Genomic DNA, 20619 nt, shown 5'->3' with positions numbered 1-20619 from the left:
GCAGTCCACCAATGAATAATCATGAATAGGGTAGAGATTTAGAAGGTCAAATCTTCAGTCTCTCCTGCCCTGTAATCTCTACTTCTGGGTAGAACTGTCAGGAGAAATTTCACTGACAAAGCTTAGAAACTGCTGATTTCAGAAAGCGCCATTTCCTCACAAGCCTGAAGACAGGCACTAACAGAGGGGCTGAAACATGAAATGCTTCTATAACATGCCTTAGAAGAATGCACTTTCATGCAATGAACACCACAAACCCCTTTCCATAAAGGCTATCAGACCATCGCTGTATTTTTAATTAAATCCTCTCCTCAGGTAAGAAATTATGTGCTATCCTGGGAGTAAAATTAATAGCTGGGGCAATTGTTAGTCAAGTATTTGCAGAAAATGTGGTGCATGCAAATGAAGTGATATTTTCTCTTCATTTGGAGATATTTTTTTCCAGTTGTTGAGGCTACTCTTTTAAGAATTTAAGAATTCTTTTACAATACTGACATTGTGTTCTTTCAACTCACCTTTTTCTTTTAAATACAATTAAAAACATTTAAGGCCAATAAGAAAGGAAATTATGGACCAACATTGTTTTAATATTGGAAAAGCTGGCGACAAAACTTCCCCATAGTGAAAGGTATCTGTTATGTAGATTGAACTTCCTTACCTTTTCTATCTGAGAAAGTATTGTCCTGAGTTTTGGGTAAGACTCCACAGAGGCCAATTCACTATCGTTTTTCTGACAGTAGGAAATAGCTTCTTGAAAGCTCACGTTTTTATCTGGTACAAACCACAGCTCCGCTCCATCAACAACAAGTGGGACTCCATGAATTCCAATTTCATCTATGCAGAAGAAGTACTGCATAAGGAATCAACTCTGGGAAAGTCATTCTTTTTCTTAATATAACAAATTCAAGTTTGACACCAGGAAAAGCCAATACTCATTCTCACACTTAAATGCTATCAGTCATGACATGTGCCGTTATCCAAGAGGCATTACGATAGTGGTATACCAAAACTAGTAAAATATATATCAGCAGTAACTACATACACAAAGTTGAAGGGTATCTAAAAGTCCATTTACCTGGTATATACCACTCAGGTGTCTTTGGAGTGCTACCTGCTCGGAGAAAAAAAGGAACAGTCACTTCCAGTTCACCTTCTAGTGAGACTGTGCTCATACGTAACAGGAGGGATGTGTTATACTCGTGCTTCTCAGTATGCGCAATGAAGGAAAAAGAAAAGGAGGATGAAGTCTTGCATAGGTTTAATAGTCTAAAACATGCTGATTAAAAACAAATGGACTCTTTTCATACCTCAGTCTTAAATATGTTTGTGGGTTTTTTTTTTTTTTTTTTTTTTTTTTTTTTTTTACCTTTTTGCTGCCAAGAACGATACAAGCATCAAAGTAATATTTTACCTAACTATGTCCCCCTAGGACAGGAATGTTTCGTGCCCTAAAATGCCTTTTAATGATCTACTAAAGCACAAAAGCCTACTGCATTACAGCACTTCTCATGCTGCATGAAAAATGTGGGTCTGTGCAGAGATGCCATGCCGTTCCTCTGCACTACCACTCTTCTTTCCCACTACAATGAGGAGCTACTTCAACAGTTTTACCAGAATTAAAGAAAAGAGTCTCATCCACCTGAGGAAGAAGCAAACTGCATACCCAAGATGTCTGTGGCCTTTTAGAAGCCAAGTGATACTTGTAACTATCATCTCACCTACTCATCTCACCTACCGGGAAGTCACTTCACGCTTCATGGGGCAAGGAGGAATATGGGATAATACATCTGATACATCATGATAATACATCCTTCTCCCCATGGACATTTTCTGATATGTCTTTGAGCATTCTAAGTACACCGCTTACAGCACAGGCAAGGCATCTCATGTACTGACCTCTAACGGCTCACAGAGGAAATACAATAAAACATAGAAAAGTTTCTGCTATAGGGCAATAACAGTGGCTCAGTAGCAGATATCTTTATCTTATTATTATTATTTTTACTATTGAAACACAAAGAATACCAAGAAAAATGATGTCTTTCTGAAGCTTATCACCGTAGTTCTTGCTTGTATTTCTCTGCTGCCTATTTTATACCTTCCAATCTGATGAGTGATATTTCAGATGTGCTGACCTGCTCCCAGCTAGTTAGACCTAAATTACTTAAGGCTCCATTTCGAATTCCATCAACTTTAATTCACAAAAAAACTGTTAACACAAAGGAACTAAAACCCTGTAAACAAACTCTTTTATACAAAACCCACGTAAATGCAGTTTACCTTTAGTTATCTGGCAGACCCATTCAAGTTTAGCCTCACAATCAAAAGGCTTGAAATAAAACTCCAGGTCTCTGCCTTCATGGAAATAAAACCTCCAAAATGATCTCCGTGAAAACTGAAAGGTCTGCATAAAGTAGGAACAGAGAGTAGAATTAGCATGGTATGGACTGTTGAAATGGGAAATGAAACTGTACTACAGAAGTACTTTGGCAAAGTCATTGTGTCTGTTCCACACAAGTTACTTTATAAAACTGACCAGATACAACTCTTTAAACTGTAACTCTCGATGCCAGCCAAGCTCATGAAGCAATGGGATAAAGCGTTTAAGGTATAGTCTATGTACAGAAGCCCTTCCTTGCAACATTGTTCCTCCACTGTTTAGTGCCACAGGGGTCTTGCCTCTGCTTGTTATTGAATTCTCTGTTACAACTCCTTGCCCTGAAAAAAAAACCTCATCTCTCCTCAGAAGCAGCACCCATCTGAAGTAGCATAGAAATTAACTTTTAATATAAGATCATTTCTTACAATCAAGCTTAAGATCTGACGTCAGTCTTGCTGATCTCTCCAATAAGGAGAATTTTGTTTCGTTTAGTGGAGAGAGCACATGCCTTGGCCTAGCAGGTAAAGGAGGCAGGTTACTGTATTCACAATGCCTCCTTCAAAGTGCTCTCCTTGTCTCACGCTTACATCAGCCTAACATTGAAGATGGCAGATTCTCAGCTTAGGCTCACAAACACAGGGGAAGAAAATGAGGGGAAACGGCTGAGAAGAGAAACAAAGGAATACAACTATTGTTTCCTGCAGTAAGTCAGAAAAGCAGAAGTGGTTCTAAGTAAGTTAATACAGTGGGCAACGTTGGAATGATCTGCAAAGTCAGGTGGTGATGCTTCAGGAAAGTTAAAGGCCATATTACAACTCATGCCACCAAGACTGAAATAAATAAGCTATGAAGAACGTCTTGAATGAAAAAACTGAAACAACAAATACAGTCTATTTCACAAGTAAAGAAATACAGCAAACAAGCATACATGCTCTACTCCAGCTACTGCAGCCCATTATACTATTTCAATCATAATCTTTATTGGTAGTTCAGAAAAAAAACTAACCAAGATATTAAAAGTTACTTCAGAGCTCTGGTTCGTTTTCCTTCTTTTGCTTTCTTTTTCTCTTTTTCTTTTTAAAGATTCCATGTTACATTCTTAAGCATTACATATAATATTCAGCAGATAAAGCATGGCATTATGAAACAGAAAATAGCGCTAAAATGTTTTGTAGTTCAGAAGAAGTCTTATGACAGGTCAGCATTAGCAAAGCACTCAGTTCATCAGAACTGCTTAAGTAAGGAAAACGCAATACCAGGTACAGATTAAAGAAGGGAACACCAGCAGCCTTTTACTATACAAAGAAAACTTCTTCAGCAGTCAACCCAATTTCAATATACAGCTATTAGGAGTATTTCTCCCAAGCACTTTTATTTATGAACATGCTGCTGTTATTAAAAACCTTGACACTAACCTTTAAAGCAACACAGTCCCTTGTGTCATACTCGTCTTCCAGATAATCATGTGGCAAGACAAGACTGGTTACCTGCAAGAGGGACAGGATGAAAGAATGATTACTTCATGATTATTATTGCTATGGTAGCCTCTTTAAACCTGCGATCCCAAGAGGTTTTGCACTATTAGAACGCACATTACAAGGCAATAATTGCATCAGAGTTAAAAAGTACCTGCTATTGTAGAAGGAAAAAATAAATTAAAACCACTCTCACACTTTCAGACAAATAAAATCAATTCCAGTTCAGAAGGTATTTTTGGAGAAGTCCGTTCTATCAGGAAGATAAACTGACGAACTCTTCCCTCTGCTGTTGCATTAAGACATCTTCTTCCCTCCACCAGCTTTTAGATATTTACTACTATATTTCCATTCAAATATTTTAATGCGATAGAGACAGATAACAGGTTAATTTTATTAAGGATATGCCTTTAGTTGGAAAAAGATACGGTTTCAATTGGAAAATTGCCTGGATAATAGCACTTAAGTGCACAATCCTCTGAATTATTCATCCGTTGAAAGACGTGCCATAATTTTACTGAAGTATTTATAAATTCATTTTTCAATCTAGTCCAACAAATCAGGACATGACATTCCCTGGTTAAAAGTTAACTTACGGGTTTATCGTCACTCCATTGCCAGGTTCCCAGAGAATCTGGACTCCTCTTATTCATTCCAACCCATACCCATCTGTCATTACTGTAAATAAACAAAATTAATTTTTAAGCCAACGATATGTATCAACACATCTAACAGAAAGACTAAGGAACTGCATTACTTTGTATCAAGCCAATACTTAGTATCAAGAGCCAGAAGTTTACCACCATACATTGCAGCTGGTAAAGCAGAACATGGGCCTAGAGGGGAGGTCCTCTCTGCATCTCCATTTAAGAGGATGTGTTGGTTAGTTTTCTCTGTGGTCAAGGCAAGAGAAGTAGATCACCACTTCAACAGCTGTCACTTGAACTGGGGGTCTCTTTTCCATACTTTTCTCCCAGACTATCACAGGGGGTTATTTGGCTTGCTTCTCCTCATCCACCTTCAGGTCACCTCTCTGTCATCTGCTCAGACACACTCTTCCTCAAACTACATGAAAACAACTACTCACACAGAACAATGGACCTCTTTTCTCCCTTAGGTTTGTCAGTGACATAAACAAACCAAGCACAGGTACGGATTTGAACTTTGCAACTTCATAAAAGGGGCACAATCAGTAGAACTGCAAGTTTAGCTTTGTGCTGCAGCCCACACTTTCTGAAATACCATTTTCGTTGTATATACTGAGGCTTAAGGCAATTCAATCCAATCTGCCAGCCTGCCCAAGAAAAGTAGAAGTTGGTAACTGCTGAAAGCAGCAGAGAGAAAAACCACAGTTTTTTACTGAAGTTACAGCCATTGTGAAACCCAACTACAGTGAAGTATCAGAGAAGACACACTCATTAATGTGCTCTGGCAGAGATAATAAAGCACCAATGCTACAGTAGAGGGTTTCTGTAAACACTTACTTGGACTACTGTTACATGAACTGACGCTGTACCAAGTTTAGAGAAGGATATTTGAAGCCATGCAGAATATTTGAGATATTAGCTTATTAAAAAGAATTAAAGGCTTTCTTTTCTAGCTTTTAAATACTAAAGGGAAGGGATATAATTACTCTTACCAACAAATTAGGACACTGAGCCCTCAAGAGGAATAACTTCATGAGGAAAAAATACAGAGTGACTGAAGGAACCACGGCTCAGAAACAAATCTGGACTCAAAATGGTAAAGAGATTTCTGGCCAGCAGAGGTCAGAGTTTGGAGAAGGCTACTGAAAAAACAGCAGTGACAAACTGTCAGACTGATTTTAAGATAGAACTTGGCAAGTTTGTGAACATAAGTCTACCATGTAGAGAAATGGACCTAAACCCAGCTTAACAGCATGAGAAATGTTGAGAAATCCCAGGGCAACACAAAGAAACTCTTTGTTAAGACTGTGCCACTGCCTTCCCACATACATCACCATAAAGATGCTAAACTGTGCCTGAAACAGCTGACAGAGCAGCACCAAAAAAAAAAGGCAACTGGAACAGCCTGCGAGATGTTGAGGATGTGCTCCCAAGGCCTTCATGCTGAAGTGTGAAAAAAACAGAAATAAAAATAAAATTTCAAGAGTGGCTTCATGAGAACAGGTCGTAAAGCTTGCCCTCGGGACTCAGACCTATGGCAAACAACAGCACAGCCCAGAGTATGTAGGTGAGGTATGTGAAATCCAGGAAATCCAGAAAGGGCAACGGTGCTTTACTTGGTAGGGCTCCTATTAGGAAGAAAAGCATCAACAACCACCAACTCAATTTTTTCTGTTCCCCCCCGCCCCTCAAATCCAGTATTAAATTCTAACAGCAGTGTGATGGTGTGATCACATGAGTGTGATCTTATCATACTGAACAGTCTTAAGACTTTTAATATCACCAAAGAGTCCTCAGTGACTTCAGCCCAAACGCCCCCCAACACTCCAGCTGGAAACTGAGCCACCCACCAGCTATCAAGCAGCTAAGTGGCCTCTGGCAGTTTGCCTTCAGGACTGATTTTGCTGCTCTTGACAACACTTCTAAGCTTAAAGACTTCTGATAACCCCCCTGAAATTATACTGTCACCTCATCATGAAAAAGAATGCCATTAAGCATGTAAGACAAGTGTGAATTTGCCTCTGCTGCAACTAGGCTTGCAGCAAGAGACCTGCTTGTACTTCACTTATGTGTTCTCACTGCAAAACATTTCAAACCCATCCTGCAGACTGCTATCAAAATAGATTTATGTCTCCCAGAGCATCCTTTGAGCTACGCTCCTGGAATGACCTCTAAAATCTATGTTGCCCTGAGCTTTAACCTAGAAAATAGGTGCAATGTGTGCTTTATGATGGACTTCACACTGGTTAACAACGAAAGACCCTAAAATCTCCAGTAATCCCTGCAGAATACCACTGGCTTATCTCTCACACAGAACGAGAACTTCATAAAAGCCACCCTTGTGCAGGAGTCAGTAAATATTGTTTAGATCAGTGTGATTGTGATGTGAAACAGTATTTCTTCTACTGTCCTATTCTAACTGCTGAAACAAAAGAACACAAGATGAGGAGCTTAAGTGAATTACCATGGTGTGCAGCTCTTCACAACTGGATAAAAGGTAAAGTGCAACAAACACACGTGCACCTGGGCCAACACAGGACCTACAAGGACTGATGCTTCCGACAGCAATATGCATGAAGCCACTTGATCCCTGTTCCTCCCTCTCTAGCAGGCTGCTTCCACTGACCGACCCTCCAACCAGCTCATTACCTACTCTGGCAGAAGAGCAGAGAAGCGCTGTTAACACAGTTACAACTTCACCTCAGTCACAATGCTGTTTTGGCAAGCATGCTAAAAATAAACAGTCTTTTCTTGCAAACTCCCACTTTCAATGGGCTTTCTAGATTCTGCATCATTACGGAAGCAGAGCCATGCATGCAAAAGGCAACTGGTTTTGTTCTAGTAAGGTGTCCTCACAGTAACGGTATTTCTAACCAACCCAAGCTGTTACTCTCCTTGTGTCCTGCGCCGCTGCCAGCTATAAGCTACAAAACGCCCAGAAAAAACAATCCTAGTAGAATGAAAGTAAGATAACAGGATCTGTTCTGCCTGCATCGCGTCCCTTGAAGTAAAAAGAGGTTATCTCGTATTTCTTTCAGACAGGAAGGCTGGCAGGCAAAACTTATTTTCCTTTGCAATGGCAATCGCCCGACTTGGCTGAAGCCGTCCTACTTCTTGTTTGCCTCTAAGGTGGAATCCGAGTAAAGAACAAAATGGACTAGGCAAGCTGCCCTTGTCCTGGTGAACCAAACTGACTCTAGCTAACATTTGAAAACAAACAGTTCTCGATGACTCACTGGAGAACTGTGCAAGTGGGAAAGAAAGGAAACCAAAAAAGCCAAGGTGTGGCTCCTTCCCTGAGCCGAAATAACCGTGCTGAGTGAATACCTCAGGTCAGAGTTTGCACTGAGTAAACACAGCACAAACTGCGCGCCAGCAAACCCTGCTAGCTGATCGCTCCTAACGTCACCCTACGACGATTTCTTCCAGGTACCTAAACTGACTGCTCTCGGTGAAATAATTAGCTGGCTTTTCCTCTCTCCTTTTTCAAATGAGCTTGTTTTTAGACAAGCTACCCGTTGCTCCTGATCTCTACAATGCTTCTTTTAATCTCCACCTCTGTGTAATTTCAAAGCGTAAATAACTTACAAGCGCCTCATGACATTGTCTAAATAAACGCCTTAAACGCTTTATGCAACATCAAATTTGTTACATTTCTGTTCAGAAAGCTCTGCAATGTTCCAGAAGAGGTTAATCCAGACAAAGATACTGTGTTTGGGGGGGGGTTGCACTTGACAGGTGTAAATCTGACTGCAAGCCAGCTTACTCTGGGCTCAAAATATTGCCCCATATTTATATACTGAGTTCAGCGTATTACCCTTAAAACATCAGAATTCAGGCAGAATAATACTGAAGTACTGCCACCTTCTTTCTTTCAGGCTGTTGCGTTCTCTGATACATGGGAACTCTATTAGCATCATGAGTCAGGTGATTTTCTGCAATGACAGAAGTCTCCACCATTAAGCTTCTAACAAAAAAAGGCCATTAACTGTAACCCTCCGGAGATGGTCTGCGAGCTGCAAAGTACTTCCAAATGTTTGTACTAAGTAAGAAAATAAGTTAATTCCTTAACCATATCCCACAGAAGGTTATTTACACCATTACAACAAAATCTGTAAATGGTTTAAGATGCATAGCTAAAAATAATCTGTGCACCAACTTTTATTCCAGGGACTTCAGTCGCTTCAGTAAAGGAGTCGCAGTGGCTTTAAACAAGCTAAGCCATCTATTTATAGAGTGCATGAGTTCGGTTTTGTCTTTTAGCGTAAACAGTGAGTAATTTGCATGACTTAGGCACTTCTAAAAAAAGTTCACTGCTTTTTTCAAGAAGGCATCTCCTCAGTCATCAAGCTTTTAAAATGTAATCACAGCGCTGTATATTGGCAGCTTCTAAAATAATTATGATTTTGTTTGTTGATGGAATCAACGTAGATCACATAACTGGCAGCACACAAGTTTAAGCTGGCAAAAGTTCTGAAAAGCCAGGCTGCCAATCAAAAAAACATATTACACAATGATCTGACATCACACCAGTGCCTAATAAAGCTTTGCAGTGACAGTTCCTTTGATTAAATAAAAAGCCCAAGATTCATAAATTATGTAGCATCTCATTTGTTGCTAGCAGAAAACTCGGCGCACCCATCTCGTGCGCATACAGTGTTAGCGCAGTTATGCCAAACGGGATCTGTGCCAACCAGATTGCTGGACACTACATTATTCACGTTCTCAGAAGATAGCGCTCAACTTAGTCAGGAAGCACTTCATGAATAAAGATGAGACCTATCAGAAAAGCTCAAATAACTCATCTCTGAAGACCGCATCAATTAAGAACAGAAGCAACTAATTCAGCGCAGAGAAGGAAACGCTTAAAACAGCACAGATTTAGAAGAAGATGCTCCTAGCACATCTCTCTTCTTCTGCGTTCCCTTGAGCACTGTGAAGCATTTGCCCAAGCTGTACTCCCTTGACATTTTCCAGGAAGGCAGCGACACGACCAGCAGTTCAAATGCCACAACGAGCTGTTTTTACTGTGGGAAACGCAGTCAACATACACCATCTCATACTTGCCATTTGGGGTCAGCAGCAGCATTTACAATTTACCGCGGTGTGCGACTGAAACCCAACTTGTATCCCACAGCTGCTTTGTTACCTGATAATTTTTCTCAGGATGGAATGAAGCGTCTTGATTTCTTCTGTATGAGTGAAGCTGGGAAGATGGCCTCCAAGGGCTTCACAGAACCTTTCCGCCTCCTCCCACGTTCTGGTGCGCAGCACTCTTTCACTGTGGAAGAACTGCACAACAAGCAGCCATCAGAGTAGAAAAGTGACAGCACTTTTCCAGTGATAGTATTTTTAAAACTCTGCTGTACTACTCAAATACGGACACCCCACGTCGGAATCAATGATCAGCATCTCCAAAGGGAGAGAGCTTGCTTTTAAATCTGACTTCTTAATTATTTTCTCAGTTTGTTTGACAACAGTCAGACTTGAAGTTCAGCTGACAAAGTTTGTTTCAAATGCAACGTATTCCATATGGCAGAATTTCTCTGTTTTTCTTTACCAGAAAGATTTTTTAGAAAACAACACCCAACTCCTTCCAAAACAGCAAGCCAAATTATGTGTTTTAAGTGATGGTGCTCTTCAAAACACAGGGTGAGCTACAAAGCCTGATTTTTAGTGACACACGACCATTTGGGTGCTGCTGTAGGTGCAGACAGTTCTTTGCCTCCTCCTTTGCTACCTGTCTGCGTCAGAATTTTACATGTGGCTCATACACCTCAGCCACTTGATCCCCTTGACTTCAGTCCAAGCCAGTTCCCGTCAGCAGGATGGCTCTGCACAGACACGTTGCACTTGGTCAACAAGAGATTTAGAGGAACTGCCAGAGCCAGCTGTCATACCCCATCGGCCAAGCAGGGACAGCTATGCTGCACAACAAGAGCCATCCATTCAGGGTTCGTGCTCACAGGCTCTGTTATTCAAGCTGGGTTTCCCACACCTTGCTACAGAGCTGTGTACTGAACACAGTTCACTGTATACACAAAATGCTTGCAAGACAATAATGAACAACTAATATCCAACAGGAATAACACTTTACCTTGTAGCAGGAAAGGCCAGATCCATTATGCCACCCAGGGGGACAGGGATCAGACGGCTTTGGGAGCACTTCTGGTTCCTTGGGCAGCCCGATGTATTTTTTGCAAACAGGGAATGCTTTTGTGGTTTTGCAGTCCTTCGTTTCCCACTTTCCAAGAGATCTCCCACTGGACATGGCCACACATCCTCCTGAGAACTCTAAGATTTAAGCCACCAGAGAAATACTTAAAACTGTTGTCTAGTTTTCCAGAAATCCAAGGATTTCTGAACAATTATTTTGTTTCACCCTTAAAGTCCCATAACACAGTGCTCCAATTATTGCAGAATGTAAAACAACAGCATTTTTTACTTATTTTGAACTGCTTCATTTACCTGGCTGCAAGGAGTTCCAGTTAGTATATGTCACAGCTTCACTTTTTTCCCCATCCACTGCAGCCCAGGAATACATTCCAGACTGGCTAATGTCTTGCAAACCAGTCCAGAAGTATTTTTCTTCAACTTTGGTGTGTTTCCTTATCAGACTGTTTATAAATTCTTGCTCAAACCTGAAAATTCACAGATTCATTTAAGTCAGTATTTGAAAGACACCTGAAACTATTGAGTCAATCCAAAAACAGGCACTGTATTACATCAGTCAGTTGAAATAGTTGCCCAGACAGTTCTGTATTCAACACGGGGTCACAGCAGGCTCTGTGAATTCACACACTTCTAAGGAGGCTTCACACTGTAGATTTGCCATCGTCACATCTTGGAAAACAGTTTGTCAGTTCTCTGTGGCAGCAATTTGTCTATTTTTTTGTTTGTTTGTTTGAAACCACTTCTTAGCAGATAGAGGTTTCATGACTATATCTCCAGGATCCTACTATAAAACACACACACGAATTACAGGGATTTGCTTTACCTGTTTGTAACTGTAAGATTGCACTCAGCTCCAAACGAAAGCTCTGTGTTCAAAATCTTGTAGCAGTAGTTTCCATGCATCTCCCAACCCTGGTTAAAGAACAAAACGCACGCTTACACATAACAGCTTCGTTTAGGCATGATCTGCAGGAGAACAGAAATCACTAACACCAGTTGGTGCCTACAAGCTGGCACACCATATAAAAAAAGAAACAGTGCATCACATCACACACAGGGTCCAGTATTATCAACTCTCAGATTTACAGTCCTAAGAAATAATGTAACCACAGAAATAGAATACAGCACTGTTCCAGCTCGACTCTGCAGTGTCTTCTGACTGCTACGTGTATTTAGAGAGAGGAACACAAGGGAGACAGCCTTGTCCTGTTCAAAACAATAGGAGTTTTGATGCTGCTCCGCCAATGCCAGGATTCAAGCAGAGGAAAGATACAAGGGTGGTATTAGTGTTGATTTAAAAAATACTTTCTACTGAAAACATTTGAATTTAGAAGAATTCTCTCTTATTCACGTTTTCCCCGTAATTACACTGACATTTCAAGGAATATTGAAGTGCCCTTTGCTAAGCCTACCAATGCACCACCATATGAACAGCACAGAAAGCTGTAACTGGCAGACACCGAAGAAACGGAGTATGAATACCCCCAGGATGTACAGAAAGATAAGGGGAAAACATATTTTCTGTTTCAGGCAACACGCCATGCAAAACAAAAGAACTCTGAAGGTGCTGGTAATGCCATCCCAAGCTTGTTTAAAACAGAAAAGACTTCAGGACTTATTTACACTGTAATATGTCACGCTTAGGAAAATAAAGAACTACTTTGGCTCCTACTGGAGCCAAAGAACTAAGATGAGTCAAGTGAAACACAGATAAATGAGAACGATTATGTTTCTGCTTTCTCTGCATACCCTCATGCTGCAAATTGCTTATCCTGAATTTTAGAAAGTGTTTAAAGCAGAGACTACAAAACGAAGGGCACGAGTGATAACATACCCAGTAAAATACCTAGATTTTTTTTTTCCTAATGAATAAAATACACCTCCTGCGTCCAACCTCAACACCCATAAACAGAGCGGTAATGATCCTTTTCCAGTCAAGATGTACCATAGGTTTTATCTTACTAACGTTACAAAAACACTAAGCAGAGAAAATAAGTAATTTAATGCCAGCTTCTGAAGTGAAGGTAAAATAAGTACAGACTCCCCGTTACCTCATCCAATGAGCAATTTTTGTCTGATTTTGTTTCATTTAAAATCTTTCCTTTTTTCTTACACACGTATTTCAAGTTTTCTTCACAGGATTTGACTCTCCACTGCCCCAACTGAAAGGAAAAAGAGCACTTAAATTCTCCGATCTTTCCACAGTGAAGGGGCAAAAAGTTTTCAGAAGAGGGAAAGCCAGAATGCCTCGGTCACTTGCAGTACCAAGAACACTGTGAGTAGGATGCCCTGGATTAGATGTGTAGGTGCAAGTTTTGAAGGGAAGAGAGAAAGCTGAAATGTGGAGATAGGAGAATACTGAAACGGGAATAGGTCAGGGCAGCATCAAGTATAAAAATTCTTATGCATCTCCCTTGAACTTCACATACATTAATGTCAACTTTACTGTGATGGAGAGGGTGAAGGGGAGGGAGGGGGGAGATAAAAAAAATTATTAAGATCATCATATTCTTACCTTGCCTGAATAGGACACACAGTTAGGAGTGGCATTAAAAGGAACACTTGGTTCATTCTGATCCCAATATGTAAAAACCACATCTGTGCGATCCGACCATTTGAATAAGGTCGGTACATCTTCATTCCTGAGACCCACCCACACTTCTTCTCTGGCATCTGTAATTTAAAACACACAGGTTTCAGAATAGCACTCAAACTAATTCGAAAGGACTGATAAAAACCTCATTTTACTAAACTCATATTCCACTTAAAATACTGTGGCGTTTATGCTTTTATTACAATAAGAAATGGAATTTGAGACAAGCCCACATTTTTTTCATTTTTAAGCTGTATTCATGAATGCGAGAGTTCGTTTTACAGAAAAGGCAACAAACAGAACAACAAAAAGAATAAACATGCAAGAAAAGAAGCTCAACCAAAATCTATTTTAGAATGTAGACAAAAACATAAGTCTACAAAGTACAAAAGATCGTGTTTATCAGTTCAGTGACCCAGCAGTCAAAAATCCAATCCGACTACCTACTATTCTGTCTGAATGAGAAAAGTGAACAGGTGTTAGACATTATAAATGAGGCAAAGAGAAGCAGGCTAGTCCGCTGGCACAGGTTGCCCAGAGAGGTGATGGATGCTCCATCCCTGGAGACTTGGCTGGTTCAGGCCCTGGGCAACCTGATATAGCTGTAGATGGCCATGTTCACTGCAAGGGAGTTGGGCTAGATGGCCCCTAAAGATCCCTTCCAACTCTAAGGAGTTTTTGATTAATTAAATAAATGCATGAAGAAAATAGACCTAACTAAAACAAGAACAAACAGAAAGGGACCAGGGCTGAGCAGTGACACTCAGCACCTGTCTGGGTACAAGCACAGCATTAACGCTTTCGTTTAGAGCAGGAGATTCTCACAGTCATACGCTGGAACACAGAAAGCAGTTTTTAATTTAAGGTGCACAGCACTTGGTGCTTGACTTTCCCAACTCACCATTATGAAGCTTCGTAACAATGAGTTCCACATCTGCCAATGAGTGTATGCTGATGAGGTTACTTTTATTTGCCTTGCACAATTGATCTGCTGTACTCCAAGATGCCTGGTTGTGTATCAGCATGTAGCAAAAACCATTGTGGGGAAGCCAGCCTGCATCACAGCGAGTATTCACGTGTCTCCAAAACTCTAATAGCAAAGAGAAACTGAATTAGAGGCTTTTATTTAATACTAACCGGAGAATTGTGCTGGTATTTTCTTTATGTTTAAAATCTGCCAGTACCTCGAAAGCAGACATAAGGTAGCTATCAGAATACATTCCCATGTGAACAGCTTTATCTCCTCCCAGCATTTTAAGAAAGGGTCACAATTTAGTGAAGCAAAGGAGCTTGACCAAACAGCGTTATGGGGATTAGTGGCATACTGGGGCCATGAGGTGGGCAAAAGGAGAAAGTAGTCAGTGGGAGTAAAAGTAAAAAAAGATAACTCATAGCAAGCTGGTCTTGCTGTAAGCAAAAGGTTTAGAAGTAACTGTAAGCAAGATTTCAAAAGCAATTAAAGGCAAAACATGTTACTTCACTGCAGGACAGCAGCTTCAGCAAAAAGTTGCTTGTTTTGTTCTGGCAGGGGTTTGCACTTTTCTAGGGCATTATTATATACACACGCACAGCAGTACCACGCAAAAGACCAATTCTGAGTAACTCACATAGAAACAGATGCTTAGTTTCAAGTATTTTTTTTCTGCAAATTAAGATGTTCGAGAATTCAAACTGTTTTTATGCATGCTGAAAAAGTTATATGCTAAAAGCTTCTCTGTTCCAAAGCATAAAATCGTGGGTGTGTATCTGCAGAGGAGAGAACTTTTATGCTGTTCTGTTTTTCCCCTTGTGTTATCACGTGCTCTTACAAGATAAAAGTAACAGATCCAATAAAGATTACACACTGGGCAAGTTACCAGCTCTTGCACTCTTGATTTCCACTGCTGGGCTTGGTTTCAAAATATAGTAAGGCCATTTCATGACGTCTATTTGAATTAAACAGTTTGATCCAAGCCCCTGGTAAGTCCCATTTTACATTCATAAACGCCAACAGCGAGATTAATGGGTTTAAAGCAGCAACTGAAAGGCTTAAGGTGTAATTGTCCATTCCAGACCTTCAGCTGCCTATGAGAGAAGGCACACGCTATGGAGACCTGAAAAAGGCATGGTGCAAAGGGTGGGATTGCACTGGGAAACGCTTTGTGTATGAATGAGAGAGCTGGGAGGAATGAAAGCTGTTTGTGATGCATCAGCTTGACACTGAAGACAGAGAGTCTGATTCTGGTCTGCTGAAAGACCCAAAGCTGCTGTGAAGTGTTTTGGCAGAGATGCCTCGGAAGGGTTGGGGAGGAAGAAAATGATTGCGTAAGTGAGCACTGCTCTCACATTAACATACAAAAACAAACACAAGAGCTGCCCTACCTGTGAGGTTTGAAACCTCCTTGAATGACTTCTTGCAGACATATGGAAGTGGATTCCCACAGTGGTAACTCCTCCACTGACCCGAGGCAGCATTCATCGCCACACAGCTAGTCCCATCCAGAGGGGACAAATCCCACATATCTACGGACAGAAAGAAAGAAAGAAAGACAGAAGAGCACCAGTTATCAAACAGCCAGGCACTGACTGCTGCTTTTTTTCTTTTGCTTTCCAATACAATATGCTTTGCACGCTAAAGCATCTCATTTGAAGAACATTTTTTGCTTTGAATGAAGGCACCTCTTTTCCACAGGTCCAGAGAAATTTTTTTTTGTAAGAGAGAAAGGTCCAGAATTAAGGTACTGGGACTTCTATGCCAGTGTTCAATCATACAACCAGGGAAAATGTTCTATTTACAATACAACAAACCCTTGGCTGAGAACTTTCCCAGACTAGAAATATCTCAAGGGAGAATTCTTTCTGCAGCCCTCAGTTTCCTTTGGCAGCCCATTTCCAGACCAACTCCAAACATAGCTCTGCACAGTTTCTCAACATAACCCTTACCTTAACAGACAAGGCCCCAGATTAAAAGTTCTGCAGTCCCCAGCTTCCCTTCAACATCCCTTCCAATGGGGCCTTTGACTTTCTATGAAGCCTAATGCAAACCCGACCTGTGCCCCATTTCCCTGCATCGAGTTTGTTCAGTCTCACGCAGGAAAGACCTTAATTCTTCATGGGAGGGTACAGAGAAGACAGGGCCAGGGGCTTAGCTTATGTGTTCCCATTACACCTCAAGGATTCTCACGTATCAATACCCACATCATACTCATGAGAATATTATAAGGACACGCTGAAAATCCCACCAAGGCTCTCAACGATTATCCTAGGAACTTGGGATTAATTAGAAAAGGTTTTCAAAATTTTACACTTCTTTCATCTTCACCTTACAACAAATTTAAGCAATCTTGAAGTCTAAAAACATGTTAGACTTCTGAGCGACACTGGTTCTTGCACAAACACCAATAACGTTATTCCTTGAGGGAACCCAATGCTATTCTGTCAATGAGAGGAGAAACTGTAGTAGTAAAAGAGTCTACAGCTGCCCTAACTAAAATGGATCTCAAAGATACTATGTAAGTTCTACCTTTGTAGAGATTTACCCTAATTTCTCATAAATATAGCAGGAGTACAGAGAGACTTGTGCTCTCTAGGAGGAAAGGATGCTTCTGACCTCTTAACAGAAATGGAGCAAAGAGTTTTGATAAGTTCACTGAAGAAGAGGAGAGTGAAAAACAGAAAAGAGAAAAATAAAACGCTGGTTTCTGTTCTAAATATTGTCAGTACCACCAGAAACATCATTACCTGGATGCCAGTTGACAAAATTCAAAGGTTTGTGATCTGACCACTGCCAGCCTCTAGAAACATCCAGCTGATTTAAGCCAATCCAGAAGATCTCAGCAATGTCATCCTTAGCTGAATATATAAATTTTTATGTTATTTTTTTTTTAAAGAAAACAATTTGTATAAAATATTCATCTTTTGTCGTTCTCCTTTAAAATAAAATAAAAATGATCATCTGAATGTGCCTCTATGTGTTTGACATCTGCTTTTATATCACAAGCACACTGAGAGCCCCTCCAGGCCAACCCTGAACATCAGTGAAGGTTTTGCCTGTGCTGCCAACACGCCAGTGCAATGAATGTGCATACACCTCAGTAACTGCCACTCTGGCTCAGATCTGAGATTCTGAGGACATTACTCAGTACATGAGGAACAGCTGACCAACGAAATCACACAGATAAATTAAAAACAAACAACACTTGCAAAGTGAGTTGTTAATCTCACTTCAGTACACAGATTGCACAAGAAGGCATTTAACGGTGAACAACTTCTAACCAAGAATTTTAAGGCAGAAATTAAAATGCTGTCTTCACTGACGTTATTTATCAATATTACCTAATAAAAATATGTGAATAACCACATCTACCTTGTATGTAATTTAATTCTGATGCATCCTGGATGCTAAGTAGGTCTCCACCTTGCCTTTGACATGAAACGTAAGCTTCCTTCCAAGAAAGAGCAGACTGGGTGTTGAACTGGTAGCAATGTTGAGAGCTGGCATCGTGTTCCCAGATATCATGGCAACCATCCTCTGTGCAAAGGAAGCAGAATGTACTTCTAACCACAGGCATACTGACACACCATCAATATTTCACACCAAAAAATAACACTCTGTGGATTTTTACACTGAAATCACGTATACTGCAGAGTAAACGTGTGCCGATTGTTCCATCAATGCTGCAACAGAAAGTTAACCTGTTTTTACCCAGCTCAACAGCAAGTTGTTGCGCCGAGGTGGAACTGTATGTACATGAAGTCACAGAATGTTTTCGGGATGCCTATTTAAAAAGCCAGCATACCTGGTTGTAAGCAGATTCCCCATTTTCCATCACGAGTATAATCTTCAGACGTGGCGCACCATTTCCTACTCGTGTGTGTCCCATCCTGAATGCAGTCATGATGCCAGGTCATGTTGTACAGAAAGGGGAACTCACAGGGCTTCCCATAGGAGTTCCCATCTTTGGTATAAACCTCTGGAGGGTAGAAAAAGTAGCGAGTCAGATACAAGTTGTCTATGGGAGCAAAAGACACCAAGTAGAAGTCACTGCTTGTACTGACGCAGTTAATTCAAAAGCACGCAGATCACACTTGTGGTCTTAAAACACAGCAATGTGTTACAGATAATATACTGAACTGAAAAAAAGAACTGAAGGAAACGAGAGAAAATATTTTTCCGTACTTTTTGTTCCGTGTGCTGCATAACACATCAGAAACGTGCTTCCCCCCCTTCTGCTGAGTTAGGGACAAACGCATTACCTTGTTGAAATCCAGGTCGTTTGCACAAAGCACTGAGGAATAAAGCTCTCAGAAACTATGAGTAGGGGGAAGTTTAACTCAAACTGGAACCCCAACCGAAACCCCTGCACGAGCTCACCATGGTACGGATACTGGCATATATCAGCAGAGGAGTTGTTGCTTCTCCACTGGTCCGACGCGTTGATGCTCGCGGTTACATAGGCGCTCCTGACGGTCACCTTGTACTGAGACGCACCAACCACAGAGCCGTCAGCGCATCGCCACCACAGCCGAAGGTCTGAGTTGCAGTCCACCATTCTCAGGCGGGATGGCAATTTGGTGAATATATCGAGTCCCAGGCACTGCTTGGTGCCCAGATGGAAAAGGCGACTCTGGGACACCCATTTCCACAGAGCTTCGCTCGTCTCTTTGCAGTCGTCTACCACAATCCGTGAGTTCTTAACTTGTATGCACTTGTTGAGCGTGTCGTGCCTGATGGTGAACGCACCGCTGCCTGTGTAAGAACAAGTGAATGGCCACGAATGGGTACGACTCAGTATCGCTTTCAGAGGAGGTTCTCTGAATAAAACTGGATCGCATCCTGAGGCGCTACCAGAAAGTACAACAACGGCTGTCTTTACATTGCACTGGTTCTCGTATAAGCTGCAGCTTCCCAGTAAGCAGATTTTCCTGTCCTTAGTGAGTATTCTTTACCTCAGGAACAAAAAAATAAACAAATCTCTTCAGAAGTCTTTACAAAGCAAGGGGATGAAGCGAGGCTCTTTTCCAAGCCCGATTCTGTCGATGAAAACGACTCTAATTTTAACACGCAGCAATTGGATCAATCCCTGTTTCAGCGGACAGCCCAGAGCACAACTAACAGCAACGCGCACGTAGCAAGCAACTCTAACAACCCGTACACAGAGGCGGACCTCCAAGCACTCCCCGGCCGCCCTGCAGACGGCCCCGCAGCCGGAGCTGCGCCGTCCCGGGCCCACACGGCCGTCACTCAGGCTTTTAAGTGAGCGAACTGCTGAGTAGCGCCTCGTCCCTCACAGTCATTCACCGACAATCGCATTTCTACTCTTTTTTTTTTTTTTTTTTTTTTAAATGTGACTTAATAATAGGCTTGGCTGAACAGCAAGGAAAATACTCAGCGCTGCTATTCAGTGAATTTTGCCACTACTTCCCAGTACACCGGGAATTTTCCACCGCAGCGGTGCCAAGCAGCCTGCGGAACCGGGCCGGCCGAGCGCACAGCAGAGCCCCGGGCCGCCTGGGCCGGAGGTGCACGCTTTAATCCACCCTCCCCATCGACCCCCGGCTCCAGCCAACCAGCGCTGCCTTTGCGGGCCCTTTCTACCCCGTGCTTTTCCGACGCGCTCCTTCCCTTTCGCTTTTCGTTCTCCGCTCCGCTTCTACCGTGCCCTACGCCTCCCCTGGGATTTTCCTTCTCTTCGCTCTTCTTCCCGTCTAACTTTCATTCTTACATCCAGAAGAAAACCGCTTCGCCTTAAAACTTCCCCACAGAACCTTCCGTTCCCTCACCAGACCTCCCTGCACAGCAGCTCGCGGTGCGCAGCGCTCCGACGCGGACCGTCCCGGGTCGCGGTGCGCCCTCGCAGCGCCAGCGCTGCCCACCAACCGCCCGCTGCGGGTCAACGCTCCGACCCGCTTTCGGGAGGGCTGCGTTAACCCTTCCTCCCGCCTGTACGTGCAAAACTCAGAGCTAAAAACGCGCTGACACTGCCACGACGTTCCTAGACAGCGCAGGGCAGCGATCCGCCGTCCCTCGGTGCATTCCTCCGCTCCCCCGCCCAAACTCTTGCTCGATTGCCCGCTGACCCGCTCTGAGCCCGGCTGTGCCCCGCTGTCACCGTCCCGCCCGGCACCGGAAAAACGGCACCGCGGCGCCCCCTCGCCCGGTGGGCTCCCGCCTTACCCGTGTCGTCCCGGCGGGCCGCGCAGCAGGCGAGCAGCCAGGCGATGCAGCAAGCGGCCGCACAGCGTCCCGCCGGCCGCCCCATCGTCCCGCGGAGGGACGCGCACAGCGGAGTTGGTAGTGGCGGAGCGTCGCCCCGCCGCCGGCTGCCCCCCGATTGGTCCGCCCCGTCTCGCGTCACCTGTTGTCAGGAG

At 42.4% G+C, this 20619-nt stretch overlaps 1 protein-coding gene across 13 annotated transcripts in view; it reads right to left on the bottom strand.

Moving 5' to 3' along the window:
- Nucleotides 1-20619, bottom strand: part of LY75 (lymphocyte antigen 75) — a 55760-nt gene that overhangs the window by 20468 nt on the left and 14673 nt on the right. For 12 of the 13 annotated variants that reach the window (XM_046943618.1, XM_046943619.1, XM_046943620.1 and 9 more), the window contains 17 exons: nucleotides 18623-18997; nucleotides 18048-18221; nucleotides 17615-17779; nucleotides 16990-17100; nucleotides 15631-15771; nucleotides 14171-14359; nucleotides 13192-13349; nucleotides 12728-12838; nucleotides 11500-11588; nucleotides 10971-11143; nucleotides 10600-10796; nucleotides 9652-9794; nucleotides 4452-4533; nucleotides 3796-3867; nucleotides 2281-2404; nucleotides 1076-1111; nucleotides 659-834 (listed from right to left, as the gene is read on the bottom strand). In XM_046943618.1, coding sequence (XP_046799574.1) covers nucleotides 659-834; nucleotides 1076-1111; nucleotides 2281-2404; nucleotides 3796-3867; nucleotides 4452-4533; nucleotides 9652-9794; nucleotides 10600-10796; nucleotides 10971-11143; nucleotides 11500-11588; nucleotides 12728-12838; nucleotides 13192-13349; nucleotides 14171-14359; nucleotides 15631-15771; nucleotides 16990-17100; nucleotides 17615-17779; nucleotides 18048-18221; nucleotides 18623-18800 — 2319 coding nt within the window. In that variant the 5' untranslated portion in view covers nucleotides 18801-18997. Of the gene's footprint in view, nucleotides 1-658; nucleotides 835-1075; nucleotides 1112-2280; nucleotides 2405-3795; nucleotides 3868-4451; nucleotides 4534-9651; nucleotides 9795-10599; nucleotides 10797-10970; nucleotides 11144-11499; nucleotides 11589-12727; nucleotides 12839-13191; nucleotides 13350-14170; nucleotides 14360-15630; nucleotides 15772-16989; nucleotides 17101-17614; nucleotides 17780-18047; nucleotides 18222-18622; nucleotides 18998-20425; nucleotides 20517-20619 lie in introns of those variants that run through there. The other variant, NM_001037836.2, reaches the window with a different exon arrangement.

The sequence above is a fragment of the Gallus gallus genome, chromosome 7 (assembly GCF_016699485.2).
Source record: "Gallus gallus isolate bGalGal1 chromosome 7, bGalGal1.mat.broiler.GRCg7b, whole genome shotgun sequence".
NCBI lineage: Eukaryota > Metazoa > Chordata > Aves > Galliformes > Phasianidae > Gallus > Gallus gallus.
The sequence above is the reverse complement of the archived record's forward strand: the minus strand, read 5'-3'. Positions and strand labels throughout refer to the sequence as shown.